The 13,689-nt window shown below is 46.1% G+C and overlaps 1 protein-coding gene across 2 annotated transcripts; it reads right to left on the reverse strand.

Annotated features, from left to right (window-relative positions):
• Positions 1 to 6,188: 6,188 nt before the first annotated feature.
• On the reverse strand, positions 6,189 to 12,960 carry IL27 (interleukin 27). Of its 2 annotated transcripts, none has more exons than XM_083472059.1 (5): positions 12,821 to 12,960; positions 9,672 to 9,862; positions 9,033 to 9,131; positions 6,696 to 6,848; positions 6,189 to 6,587 (listed from the first exon to the last, which is right to left on the reverse strand). In XM_083472059.1, the coding sequence occupies exons 1-5, from the start codon at positions 12,831 to 12,833 to the stop codon at positions 6,357 to 6,359; spliced, it is 687 nt and encodes a 228-aa protein (XP_083328185.1). In that variant the 5' UTR covers positions 12,834 to 12,960; the 3' UTR covers positions 6,189 to 6,356. The 2 variants fall into 2 exon arrangements, with proteins under 2 accessions (XP_083328185.1, XP_083328184.1); XM_083472058.1 differs by having other exon boundaries at positions 6,684 to 6,848.
• Between the last annotated feature and the right edge of the window lie 729 nt (positions 12,961 to 13,689).

The raw sequence follows: 13,689 nt of genomic DNA on the forward strand, positions 1-13,689 counted from the left end.
CCACAATATAAAAATACAAAATGAAAACACACAGTTTAATCTCGCCAAAAGATAGGCAGATGCTCCCACATCAGATCTCTGCCAGCAAACCACAATTTTAAGCCATTGTTTGTTGATGACTTATGTATGTTGGGTTGTTTTAACTAGGGCTTGGTGTTATGTGCAAACCTAGCACCCTTCCTTAACCATGCCTGCATACTCTTTACCATCTTAAAATCCAGCTAGGTTCTTCTTTCCACCCCAATTTGGATTAAAGCTGGTTGAGGGGGGAATGTATCAAAATGCAATATTTCATTAAAAACAACAGGGTAGACACAGGAAAGATATGGATTGTGGCTAACATTGTGCATAGACTGCTTCCCAAAATAGCAGTAGGAGTGTAGTGGATGCAGAGGGAACAGCAATGTACACAGCCCATGTTTGTTTTGGCCACCCCACCCCTGACACTCATTAAGCACCAAACAAAAGAAGCTGAAAAACTAAACTGGAGAAACAAGCCATGGTTTGTTTGACTGTTGGACAATTAATGGTTTGTGGTTTGTCAGAACAAACCATGGCTTGCCATTACGCGCAAACCAGTCAGTCTCTGGTTCAGACTGATATACGTCCTTTGCACACAGATCCCATCAATCAAAAAAAACAAACACAAGAGAGGTTCTTTCAGAGCTACTCCACGGTTTATTGTTTGTTATTACTCTGCTTGTTAAGCTTGTACTCTTACCATCAGAACCAATGATCATGGAGCCTACAGAGACAAATTTCAGGTGAGAAACACTGTTTGAGCCAGAGTATACCTGATTTTATTTATTTATCTATCACATTTATATCCCACCATTTTTCTCCAAATACATGGTTCTCCCCTTCCTCATTTAATCCCCCAAACAACCCTGTGAGGTAGGTTAGGCTGGGGGGCAATGACCGGCCTAAAGTCAGCTAGTGGGCTTCATGAAAGAGTGGGGGGATTCAAACCTTGGTTGTCCACATGCTAGTCTGATATTTTAACCACTACAGCACACTAGGAAAGATATAAATTTAAAAAATGTCCAGTAGCATCTTAGAGACCAACTAAGTTTGTTACTGGACAATTTTTTTATTTATTTCGACTGTGTCAGACCAACACGGCTACCTACCTGAATAGGGAAGATATGTGAGTGGATTTCCTGACACAGTCTTCCATAAAGCTGTGGTGAGTGTCACTGAATTGGCTTGAAGTAGCAGTTTTGGGGGTAAACCGGTTTAGGGGGGGGGAGCCAATAATCTGGCATTTTCACAGTCAAAATTGCTCCCTATCCAAGCTTCTTGCAGTCTTGCCTTGAGCAGTGATGAGTAGAAATATTGTGCCTGTCCCCAGTGGTGTAGCGTGGGTTGTCAGTACCCGGGGCAAGGCAAGTAATTTGCGCCCCCTAACCCATGGATTTGCGTCCCCTAACCCTAACCCCCAGATGTTGCACCCGGTGCGGCCAGCCCCCCTGCACCCCCCAAGCTACGCCACTGCCTGTCCCCCCGCCTCCAGAAAGGCAATTAGCAGCCTTGGGAGGGGGCCATTTACAGCCCAAGAATACCGTATTTTTCTGCGTATAAGACGCCTCCTATTTTGGGGGACTCCAAATTAAGAAAACACCTCTGAGCACTACCCGTATATAAGACGAGTCCCAAATTTAAACCTTTTTTTAAAAAAAATAATAATCTAGACTTATACATGGAAAAATACGGTACTTCCCATGAAGCTGAATGTGGAAAGTGACAAATAGCATGTGGGATAGCACGAAACATTTATGTTCATGTAACCAGGGAAAAAAAGTTTCACAATAAGGAAGCGGGTGGGTGGGGAGTGTTTTTTTCTGGTTTCCTTCTCAAAGTTACCACTCATTAATTTAGAAAGTGGCCTTCAAGAGCTCTATGGTGTTAGCACTAGTAATCTGCATTATCTAGATTTCTGTGGATTTGTTGTTGGAATGTCTATCTACAGAAGCGGCGGACAATTCCAGGAGCAGAGTTTTTGATCCAAAGCCACCTCACAGGATAGGCAAATACCTTGAGGTACAGTGGTACAGTGGTGCCTCGCAAGACGAAATTAATTCGTTCCGCAAGTTTTTTCGTCTAGCGAATTTTTCATCTTGCGAAGCACGAAATCCCATAGGAATGCATTGAAATTCAATTAATGCGTTCCTATGGTCAAAAAAAGTCCAAACAAAGCCAAATTTGGTACAACAAGAGTTTATTAAGTGCTCTTTAAAGTCACACATACTGTAAAGAGCAATTCAAAAATTGAAGGAACAATAAATTAAGTTTCTAAACATGACAGAAAAACATTTAAAAATCAACAAAGTGTACAGTACATTTTCTAAGACTCTGGGGGACAACTCGAAGAAGGTTCCTCTTCCACTCTTTGCTTCTTGCTGAAGAACCCCCTCCTCAACTGTTCCCCCAGCCACCCACCACACAGAAATTCAAATCCAGATTTTTTTTAAAAAAACAGCAGAGTGGCCCAATGGTCACAGAAAATCATAAAAATGCAGGAAAAAACACACACAAGCTTCCAGATTCTTGCAAACCCCTCCCCAACACCAAGTCCTTGAATTCCAAACACCCCAACCCAAAATCCAACCCCCCCCCAAAAAGTTTTAAAAGTTTAAAAGAAGTTTTGGAAAAGCTTCAAAAATCACCAGTCTTCAAAAACCTCAAAAAGGCTACCACACCGCGTTCTATGAGTTGCTCCTCGAAGTCAAGTCGCAACTGTATTAACAGTGTTAAGAAAAAGGAAACAAACTTGCAAGACGTTTTCGTTTTTCGTCTTGCGAAGCAAGCCCATAGGGAAATTAGTCTTGCGAAGCAGCTCAAAAAACGGAAAACCCTTTCGTCTAGCGAGTTTTTCGTCTTGCGAGGCGTTCGTCTTGCGGGGCACCACTGTACCTCAGGTTACATACGCTTCAGGTTACAGACTCTGCTAACCCAGAAATGGTGCTTCAGGTTAAGAACTTTGCTTCAGGATAAGAACAGAAATCGTGCTCTGGCGGCGCAGCGGCAGCAGGAGGCCCCATTAGCTAAAATGCTTCAGATTAAGAACAGTTTCAAGTTAAGAACAGACCTCCGGAACAAATTAAGTACTTACCTGAGGTACCACTGTACTTAGTTTGCTTTGCATGAGCATGGTTATTGAATCAATAATTCCCATTTTCTTTGGCTGTTGATCAGGTGGTTTCACTCTCCCTGTTGACATTTTTTAGGCAGAGGATGAAAGGGATTATGTGGCCCACACCTTTTTAAAAGAGAGGGGGTTTTTACTGGGGAAACGGTGCAGAGAAGAGGATTAAACATTCCCAATTCCCCCCACCCCTTGAGGTTTTAATTTGCAATTGTAACAGAAAAAGAATACTAATAATATATGACTGGAAAAAGCAATCCATTGCCACACGACCTTGACACAATATTTCCTCAATCGAGTTTTAAGCATATACATTTATATAGGGAGTCCAAATTTCCAAATAGGTGCCTGGATTAAATTGATGATTACAAACCATATGCTCGAACATGGAAAGAGCAGTGAGATCTTCTAACCACTGGGTGATAGACGGTGGAATTTGTCTTTCCAGCTCTGCACTATAAGCCTCTTAGAACTCATCACAGAACCCACTTCTGTTGCCCATCTGTTAAGTCGATCACCGCCTGCTTCTGTCTCACTGCTCTGACCCAATCTTCCCCTCTCCTGCAGGCTGCAGCTGCTTTTAAGCTTTAAAAACAATGTTTGGAAATTTGGTTGTGCGTTTCCAAAATTGCACAAGGTTCAGGCCTTCTCTGAGGGAGCAACAATCAAATTATTACAGCCCATTTTGTCAGCAAGTCTGCTACATCAAATGCACAAGGTGGATTGTAGAGCTGCGTTCTCTTGTGGGGGAGGGGAACTGCTTCACTTTTGGCTCTTTGCCTGTCAGCAGATGTGGAAGATACAGGGACCCTGTACCTCCAGCTACGTAGCTGGCATCTCTCTTACCAGATCACTCTCCATCACAGTAATAGGTTTTAAAAAAGAAATCTGAGTGAAATGTGTCCTTCAATTATGACATGCATGTTATGACACACACAGAGAGAGAGAGAGAGAGAGAGAGAGTATGCACGTGCAACACTTAATTCCACAGCCCATAAACTGCGAAATTACCTCCCTGCCAAGTTGCATCAGGCACCTTCATCAAGTGGTATAAAAACGATAGAAAATAATTATCAACAATATGCAGAGAAGATGAGCAAAATTTAAAACAAATATTTAATTACATAATCAGGATAGACTTGTTAAAATGAAGAAAGTTTTGGGAAACCTCTAAAATACTATAGTGAGGGTGCTGTTATAGAAAAAATATATAGGGGGGTTGGTTTTTGCTGCCCAGCTCCCCAAGGGACTGAGTCCCGTAAGTCCATGATCAGTTAGATGAATGGATGGAGGCAAGATCCATAGAAAGCAAGACAGATCTTTATTTTTCGGTTGCAACAGAGTTCCCTCTCCTCCCTACAAGGAGGTAGGAGATACCCAGAATAATGGTGCACAAGCCCCTATAAAGACTTTTGAAATTGCCCACCCTGTAACCCAATACCCCCCCCCAAAAAAACCCCATACATACATCACATAGGAGGCGGACTCCAGCAGAATTCTGAGAGTGTTGCTTCTCTCCTGTCTGCCAGGATACCTGATAATGCCTTACTTGACTGCATTTTCTGGGTAGCCTGGTCATTCCTTTGAGATGGTAAATACCATATTTTTCTGTGTATAACACACCCACATGTATATGACACCCCCTATTTTGGGGGGCTCAAAATTAAGAAAATAGGGGGAGATTGCCCAGAGTATGGTACTTTACTTCTTGAATCTCTTACACATATTGATGGTTTACTCAGCTTAACAGATGCTTGCCAAACTGTATTTACAGGGAGGTGTAAGCCCCCTACAGTTCAAAGACATTTGGAAAGCTTTTCCCATTTCCTTCCTCCTTGCAGAGAAATATTTGAGGTCAATTTGGAGAGAGTCAAAATGGCTTCAGGATTGCTCTCCTGTACTATTTCAGACACGTGGTTTATATACTTACGTATGTGTTTGCTTTGTACATTTATGAACATTTGCTCTATATTTGAGGCCTTAGAATTCTTATAACAGTGCCTAACGTTAATCATGAGGCAGAGCATTTGGTCCATCTAGATGTCTATATTCATAGAATCATACAGTAGAGTTGGACGGGACCAGGGGGATCATCTAGTCCAGGGGTTGTCAACCTGGTCCCTACCACCCACTAGTGGGCGTTTCAGGATTCTAGGTGGGTGGTAGGGAGTTCTATGGCACAAGCTGAATCCTCCTTCCATCGGGCACTGGTGGGCAGTAAGGAAATTTTACCATCAAGAAAGATGTATTAGTGGGCAGTAGGTATAAAAAGGTTGACTACCCCTGATCTTCCTGCCAACCTAGCAGTTCGAAAGCATGTCAAAGGGCAAGTAGATAAATAGGTACCGCTCCGGCGGGAAGGTAAACAGCGTTTCCGTACGCTGCTCTGGTTCGCCAGAAGCGGCTCTGTCACGCTGGCCACATGACCCGGAAGCTGTCTGCGGACAAACGCCGGCTCCCTCAGCCACTAAAGCGAGATGAGCGCCGCAACCCCAGAGTCGTCCGTGACTGGACCTAATGGTCAGGGGTCCCTTTACCTTTTACCCCTGATCTAGTCCTACCTCCTATGCAGCTGGGGATCGAACCTGCAACCTTGGCATCATCAGCACCGTGCTCTAACCAACTGAGTTATATTGTTTGTCAGTGCCTCTTCGGACTTTCAGACAAGAATCTTTCCCTGCCACCCGCTCCTGTTCCTTGCACTGTTGGGAGCTCGCCACTTCCTCCTGCTCCTCCACTGCTGCATTCGCCCCGCCCCCCATCCTCAGCCCCCCCCCCCCGCTGCAGCCACATGCACCCAGAGCGGCTGTGGCAAGGAGGCACAGTATTCTTTGCAGAGAAGCCACCATGTGATTTAAAAGTGCGGTGCATATGCTGCCCAGATCAGCAGAAAGCCGGCTGCCTAAGGCAGGTTTAGAATTGCCTGTCAAACATTCCTAGCTTTGCTTTCTCTTTCACTCTTTCTTATCTCTTTCCCAAGAAAAGCGCCTTTGCTGAACTGAAACAACAGTTTCCATAAATGGTCACAGCAGTGTTGGTTTTATTGAAAAAAATAAGTTAAAAATACAAAATATAAACAGTTAGAAAAAAATAAATACTTATAAATTAAATATTTTAAGATAACCAATTGGTAAATCCATAAATTACAGTAGGGGAGGTGTTGAGGTCTAGATGCCAGGATGCCAGCATTCTCTGACAGCGGATTGGGGATCTAGGCTGGGGGTGGTGTAGATTTGAAAGCCTTGGGAAAGGAAGTGTCTTTAGCCACCCGAGTCCTCAGCAGCGAGAATTCCCTTGTGACCCGGCACAGGAAACTGTTGAGGGAGCGCAAGATGACATATACTTCCTGGCGATTCCTCCACCAACTCCGGTGCTGAAGAATTCGAAGGGGCTTGAGTGTTGGCTCAGGCTCGCTTTCAATCGGAAGGCCCCAAAGCAAAATCTACAGGGAGAATCAAGGAAAGGTGTTAAAACAGCACAAAAGATAAAGGATGCCTTTGCCCCACTGAGCTGTGTCCCAAAAGGCAGGAAGACCTACCTGATAACTCACATGATGGTCCAGGTCTCGGAGGGAAAGACTGATGTCTTCAAAGTTAGATAGGAATTTAGAGTCTTCTTTGGTGGCCTCGTGGTCCCTCAGCTGTTGTGCCAAACCCTGATAAAATGGCAGCATCTTGGACATGTAGGCCAGGCGCTTGGCATCCTGGGAAAATGGCAGGATTAGGAATCAAACCAGTCAAGAGCACCCAGGTGCCCTGCCTCTTCCCTCCCTGCCCTTGAGATGTGGAAAGAAACCCTGGCGAAAGCAGGCAGCTATGGAGTGTCCCAAAGCTCTGCCAAAACTGCTCATCCAAAATACTAATCATTGGTTAAGGCCCAAACTACATGTTAATCTGGGAAACTGATAATGGATAGCCTAGTTCAAAACAAATAACAAATTGCAGCCTACAGAAAGAGGAGGCTAATTAATTTGGTCAAGGAGATAACTTAGGGTAAGGGTGTTTAACCTTCTTCCTAACACCAGTTCCCCAATCTACCGTATTTTTCGCTCCATAGGGCGCACCTGACCATAGGGCGCACCTAGTTTTTAGAGGAGGAAAATACGGAAAAAAAATATTCTGAATCAAATGTTGCACTAAACTAAAGGAGCAAAGCGGGCGGCTCCTGTCCGCTTTGCTGCTTTAAATCGAGCCTCAGAGGAGGGTAAGAAGGGGAACCATGGCTTATCTAAGTCCAGTTAATAATGCTGAGCCTGAGCTATGGCCATCGACATTAGCCTGGCCGTCTCAGTGGAAATCTGGGGAGGCTGGGGTGGACTTTCAGTGGTCAAAGTGTGGTTGTGTCTTCCTGCCAGGCATCTATTTCCTGCCCTCTTTCCCTCCTGCACCCCCGCACCCTGCTTCGAGGGAAGGAAGCGGAGCCATGGATCCTCTGCTCGCAACTGCAGTGGATTCCCTCCACTTTGAAGCAGGAAAGTGGGAGAGGAGCTGCTTACATGAGTGTAAGCTGCTCCCCTCCCACTTTGCCGCTTCAAAGGGAGCCCAGGAAGAGGGAATCTGCTGCAGCCGCAAGCAGTGGAGGATCCATGGTCCCTTTCCTTCCCTCCTCCATGATTGCTTTGAAGCAGGAAAGTAGGAGAGGAGCTGCTTACACAAGTGTAAGCTGCTCCCCTCCCACTTTGCTGCTTCAAAGGGAGCCCAGGAGGAGGGAATCTGCTGCATTTGCCAGCAGAGGATCCATGGTCCCCTTCCTTCCCTCCTCCGTAGTTGCTTTGAAGCAGGAAAGTGGGAGAGGAGCTGCTTACACGAGTGTAAGCTGCTCCCCTCCCACATTGCCGCTTCAAAGGGAGCCCGGGAGGAGGGAATCCGCTGCAGCTTCCCCCACCTCCCGCAGAAGCCGTGCGCTCTTTAAAGGGGCTGCGCGGCTTCTCCTGGCTTTTCTGGGAGGCGGGGGGATTCCCCCACCTCGTAGAAAAGCCTGCAGGAGCCGCACAGCCTTTAAAGAGGGCGCCGCTCTTGGGGGCTTTTCCCCCAGGAGGGAGAAGGGATTGATGCGGCCAGTCAGTCCCTTCTCCCTCCTGGAGAAAAGCCCGCAAGAGCGCACAAAGCTTGTGTGCGGCTCTTGAGGGCTTTTCCCGCCTGCCTCCCCCCTGCATTTGCTCCATAGGACGCACACACATTTTCCCTTGCTTTTTAGGAGGGGAAAAGTGCGTCCTATGGTGCGAAAAATACAATATATTGCCCCCACTCAAGTTGATCAACAACAACAACATTATTTATACCCTGCCCATCTGACTGAGTTGTCCAGCCACTCTGGGCAGCATCCATCATAATATAAAAACACAACTAAACATCAAGCAATAAAAACTTCTTGATACAGCACTGCCTTCAGATGTCTTCAGAAAGCTATACATTTGTTTATTTGTTTTCCCTCTGATGGGAAGGTATTCCACAGGGTGGGTGCCACTACCGAGAAGGCCCCCTGCCTGGTTCCCTGTAACATTACTTTCCAAGATTCTGTGGGGGAAGCCACGACCGCGAATCTGCCTCCAGGTGACCTCACCTTCAGAGGCAAGGTCAGTGGCTCCTGGAGGGAGAGGGCCTTTTCAATGGTGACACCTCAGTGACGGAATTCCCTCTCCTTATCAGCTCACCCAAAGCCAACATTTCATATCTTTTAGGCACCAGGTAGCAAAACATTTTGTTTGCTTTATCAGGCTTTTGGTGGCATTGAGTAGTTCACAGGGGCTTTTACCTCCTCTTGTAGAGACTGACAATGTTGTTAAACACAATTTATGTTGTTACTTGCTTTCTATCATCATTTTAAGCCATACTCTGAGGGCATGAAAAGCGGGATAGGAATTTTTCAAATAAATAATTATTCTTACTGGAAGAGAAAGCCACGTGTAGAGATCAAGGCTGACTGAGGGAAGCTGCCCTGAGCTTCGTACAGAAGTGGGCTGCACTCCAGACAGACGTTCAGAGAGCTGGAAAGAAAGAAAGAAAACACCAAGACTCTAGGTGGGGTTGCCAACTTTTCAACCAGCTGATGCAAATGTGCCTTAAGAAATATACCTTACTTGAGATGGAGGAAGGGACAGAAGCAAGTTATTCAAATTTATTTATTATGTTAGTTCAACTTTTCCTCCAAATTTGCTGAGAGGTGTAAAAAATTATTCCATTATAATGTTAGCAGGAACTACCCAAAATAAATTTAACTATTGCTCATAAAGTTTCTAATTTTGTACTGTGCCTTCATAGATCACAGATTGATTACTGTTTGATCCCATCAGCAATAACTAAGGACACAGAATTTTCCAAGTTTTCAGTTTTCCACTACTATTCATGTGTCAGAACCTTCCGATATCCCCATCAACCATTGCATGATTAACTGGATAAACAGTGAAAGGGAAAAGAACTAATGAACTAAGAAGCTGTTAGCTTTCCCTTCCAGAAACCAGCCAGTTCCTGTCTCAAGGCCCGTCACACTGTGTGTGCAGAGGAGTTAGAAAGATGAGTAGACTTACGAAGCGACGTGAAATATTCTGTATTTTGCAGAGAAGTTGCCGGGAGTGTCTTAAGCTAATGCCAAATTCTTTCTGCAGAGTCAGCCGCCACTGTGGGATGAGACTGGAGCCATTCTCTTCCTGAAGCCCAGCCGTGGTTGCAGCAATGAAAAGGTCAACATTGAGGACAGCTTGGAGAAGGAGTGTTGCACCTAGACAGTTGTGGGGAGAAGGGAAAGGTGGTGCCATTACATGGGAAAGGCAGCAAATTTGTTGAGCTGGATACCTGTTGATCTTGGGACAAGAATTCAGAGCTAGGGTTGTGGTGGGATAAGCCTCAGTTTGTCCATAGGGAGCAATGGGTGGTACCATCAAGGTACAAATTTGAGGCAGATATCTAGAGCCAGGAAAGTCTACAAATGCAGAATGAGCAGGAAAGTCTACAAATGCAGTGCGGCTTACCATGTTTTGAATACACAGCAGTACCATCGAAAGAGTCCTGCCCCACTCAACCATTCAACCCAGAGTCAAAAATTACCCAACAGCACCACTGATTAAAACAACACCATTTTGGTTCCTACGATTCCTGTCACAGGACCTTAGCAAACACACGTGCTCCCAAATTTGGTTTGCAGGCCTGTCACACAGCGTGACCTCACCATCTGGAGAGGGGAAACCCATCTGAGGGGAATTTCGCTGGCCACTTTGAAGTTTTTTCAGTAGATTTGGAGGTTATGTTTACCAGTAAGGGAAAGCATGGAATGGCGAGCCATTGATCCCTCAGACCTAAACAACCTCAGAGATTTGTTTCCAAGTCAAAATAGAACAGCGTCCCAGGCTCCTTTAGAGTACAGGTGGGGAACCTTTGGCCAACGGTCAGAGATGATGGAGTTGTAGTCCAGCAAGATCTGAGGGGCCACAGGATTCCCAAACCTGGACTACAGTGTATTGAATCCATCAACAAAGGTGTCTAGAAGTGGTCCAGGGCATGTTGGTACTTAAAGTAGAAAATCCAAATGCCTGGGGTGGCCAGTAATGCATTGCCAAAAATAAAGGGGTGAAAGGTGACACCAATTTGCTTAACATTTGCATATGGTAATTTATATGTATAGTTACAGAACTGGACTTAGGCTGGACAGTCTTCAAATATGGAATACTGTGATGGCCTGGGAATCCGATTCAGAGGCTGAACCGGAGGAATCCCAGCCTGCACAGGAGTCCCCGCCTCCAGGGCCGGCTGAACTGGGGCAGGGCCTTGATTCTGAAGCGCCTGCACCTGTGCCGGATCCTCAGGAGCAGGCACCAGGTGAATCCACTCTGGCTCCGGAGGTGGTTGAGGACTCAGTGCCTACAGGTGAGTCTCCCCCTGGGTCCAGTAACCCTTCAGCCTCTCCTGAACTGCAGAGGCTCAGGGCAGAGAGGCGGAGGGAACTGGTTTCTCCCAGGAGGAGTGCTCGCCTTAAGGCCAGGAGAGGCCTCAGAGAAGATAAAGGCCAGTCAGCCCGGTCCCAGGTTGCAGGAGCAACGTCACTGAAGAGCTGTTTCGGCCAGCACCCAGTCCGGTTCCCCCAGAGTTCCTGTCCTTGCCCAGCTCCTCGCTGTGGACCCTGCTTCGCCCGTGGAGGACTGTCTGCCGACCCTCGACTCAGGTCCTGGACCTCGCCCCACGGTAACCTCCCCCCTGGACCAGCACAAATACCTTCAAACAGAGGACTGTCTGACAGCTCTTCAAAATAGAGGACTGTGAAGTAGGACACACATGGCTATCCTACAAATAGCCCTCCCCTCATCCCTCAGAGCAGTAGTTCCTAAACTTTTTTGAGGAACCCTCCTTACTTCCATAAACTCCTCCCCACTGCCCCCTACCCTATAAAAAGCATCATTCAAAATAAGTGCTTTGCTTGGCCCACTAAGGAAGATCATAACACAATAAAATTCAGAACGGTAACAAACGATTACACATTTATTCAAAATCCAGTCAGAACTATTTCATGTAATTAATTCAACAAAACTGATGAGCTTGATCCAGTGATACCAGCTTTTCAAAGCTTCACAGTAAGTTACACCTCCAGCAAAGTAACGGTAATGGTAAAGGACCCCTGGATGGTTAAATCCAGTCAAAGGCGACAATGGGGTTGTAGCGCTTATCTTGCTTTCAGGCTGAGGGAGCCAGCGTCTGTCCTAAGACAGCTTTCAGGGTCATGTGGCCAGCATGACCAAACCCCTTTTGGTGCAACGGGGCACCGTGATGGGTGCCAGAGCACATGAAAACACCATTTACCCTCCTGCCACAATGGTACTTGTTTATCTACTTGCATTGGTATGCTTTTGAACGGCTAGGTTGGCAAGAGCTGGGACAGAGCAATGGGAGCTCACCACGTTGCACAGATTCGACCCAAAAGGGTCAGTGGTTTAGGCCACAGTGTCACCTGCTCCCCTCACACCTCCAGCATCCCCCTGCTGTCCCTTTGTCTCTTAGCACCCCAGATAATACTATCCACTTTAGGAACCTCTGTTCCAGAGTAAAATATAAGCCGTTTGTTTTGTTATGACTGCTTATGCCCCCTTCCTTCTCTACCATGAAACTTGAGAATTGATATTCATGAACACCTCTCCAGCAGTTTCGCACCCAAAGGGGAGCCAAACTCAAATTTGCTTAAGACGGCCACACACTAGCCATTTAAAGCACATTAGTGCTGCTTTAAGAGTCATGGCTTCCCCCAAGAATCTTGAGAACTGTAATTTACCCTTCACAGAGCTATAGTGTCCAGAATTCTTAACAAACTTACAGTTCCCCAAGATTCTTTGGAGAATACATGATAGTCAAAGTGGTACGAAACTGCTTTAAAGGCATGGTGTGGCTGTGACCCACATCCAAGTTACATAGCCATTTGCCTTCAGGCTCCATGGCAAAAGGTCTCAAAGTGGAGGCTTCTCCGTTAGTAGTACTATAAAACCTGCCACCTGAGCTGCTTTGCCTCACCCTAGCTAATGCTAGAGCCGGCCCTGGAAAGCCTCTTCTTGCCATTGACACAGCCAGCCTAAGTGTCTCATCCCTTGCCTGCAGTACACAGTGCCCCAATAAACCTCGTCCTGGACTATCTTCAGGACTGAAGCAAGGAAAAGCTAGAAATATAAAGAAATATCACAAATAATTTCTCATTTCTTACCACACAGACGCATCTTGAGAATCTCTGATTAGTGGGGTATCTGCCTGTCTGTCCAAGAAGGCAATGTTTGATCCTACAGCCCATCTTGGGGGCCTTTTTATGTCCACCGGCTTTCATTTTCATTTGGACCTGTAATGTCCAAGATTACAAAGGGTGCTCTTTTCAAAGAGGCGAAACAGTCTGATTTCTGGAACTGCGTCTTTCACCTCTACTGTAGTTTCTCTCTGCTGTAGTTTCGGGGGGAGGGAGTAGCAAGGGAATGGAGCGGCCAGGGTGCTTGCTCAGCTTCCTCTTTTCTTGGGGGGGGGGGGAAGAAACCGCTTGAAAAGAGGATTTCTTCAGCTGACCATGTGACACAGGATGCCCTCTCATCTTGGGGAACCCTCTCATTCAGCCTGGGGCTTTTCCAATGCTACCAACGTACTCAATTTCTGGTCTCTGTTGATGTTTCTCACCCTCCTCACAGCAAAATCCAAGCAGAGAACACTATTAAAAATCGCCTCATCATAAAATACACCGCAGTATTTGGAATAAGGGAATAGAAAGTCATCCCTAAATGCTAGCTCTGCATGTTACATTGAATACGCTGCCCTCATTGGCAAACCTTTGCCCATCTCTGTTTGACAAAGGTCTGCCTTAGTATTGCACATTTCACTGTTGTCAGGGAGTTTACTATACAGGTGACTCTCCGCTTATGTGGGGGTTATGGTTCCAGGGATAGCACCTGGACAGCTGACAACCATTTTGCATGAGATAATAAGGCGACAACATTCCCCCTATCATTGGCCTCCTGCTCCTATTCAGTAACCAAGCAGCCACCTCCTTCTCCTTGGTCTTCCAGGAACAAGAGTGAGGCAGGGCACAGGAGT

The sequence above is a fragment of the Podarcis liolepis genome (genome assembly GCF_965112155.1).
Source record: "Podarcis liolepis genome assembly, chromosome: 13".
NCBI lineage: Eukaryota > Metazoa > Chordata > Lepidosauria > Squamata > Lacertidae > Podarcis > Podarcis liolepis.

Coding starts and splice junctions, on each gene's coding strand:
- IL27 (XM_083472058.1), bottom strand. Junction 9,132..9,671: donor AGAATATTTCACGTCGCTTC/GTAAGTCTACTC, acceptor CTTTCTTTCCAG/CTCTCTGAACGTCTGTCTGG. Junction 6,849..9,032: donor ACACGTGGCTTTCTCTTCCA/GTAAGAATAATT, acceptor CCATTTTCCCAG/GATGCCAAGCGCCTGGCCTA.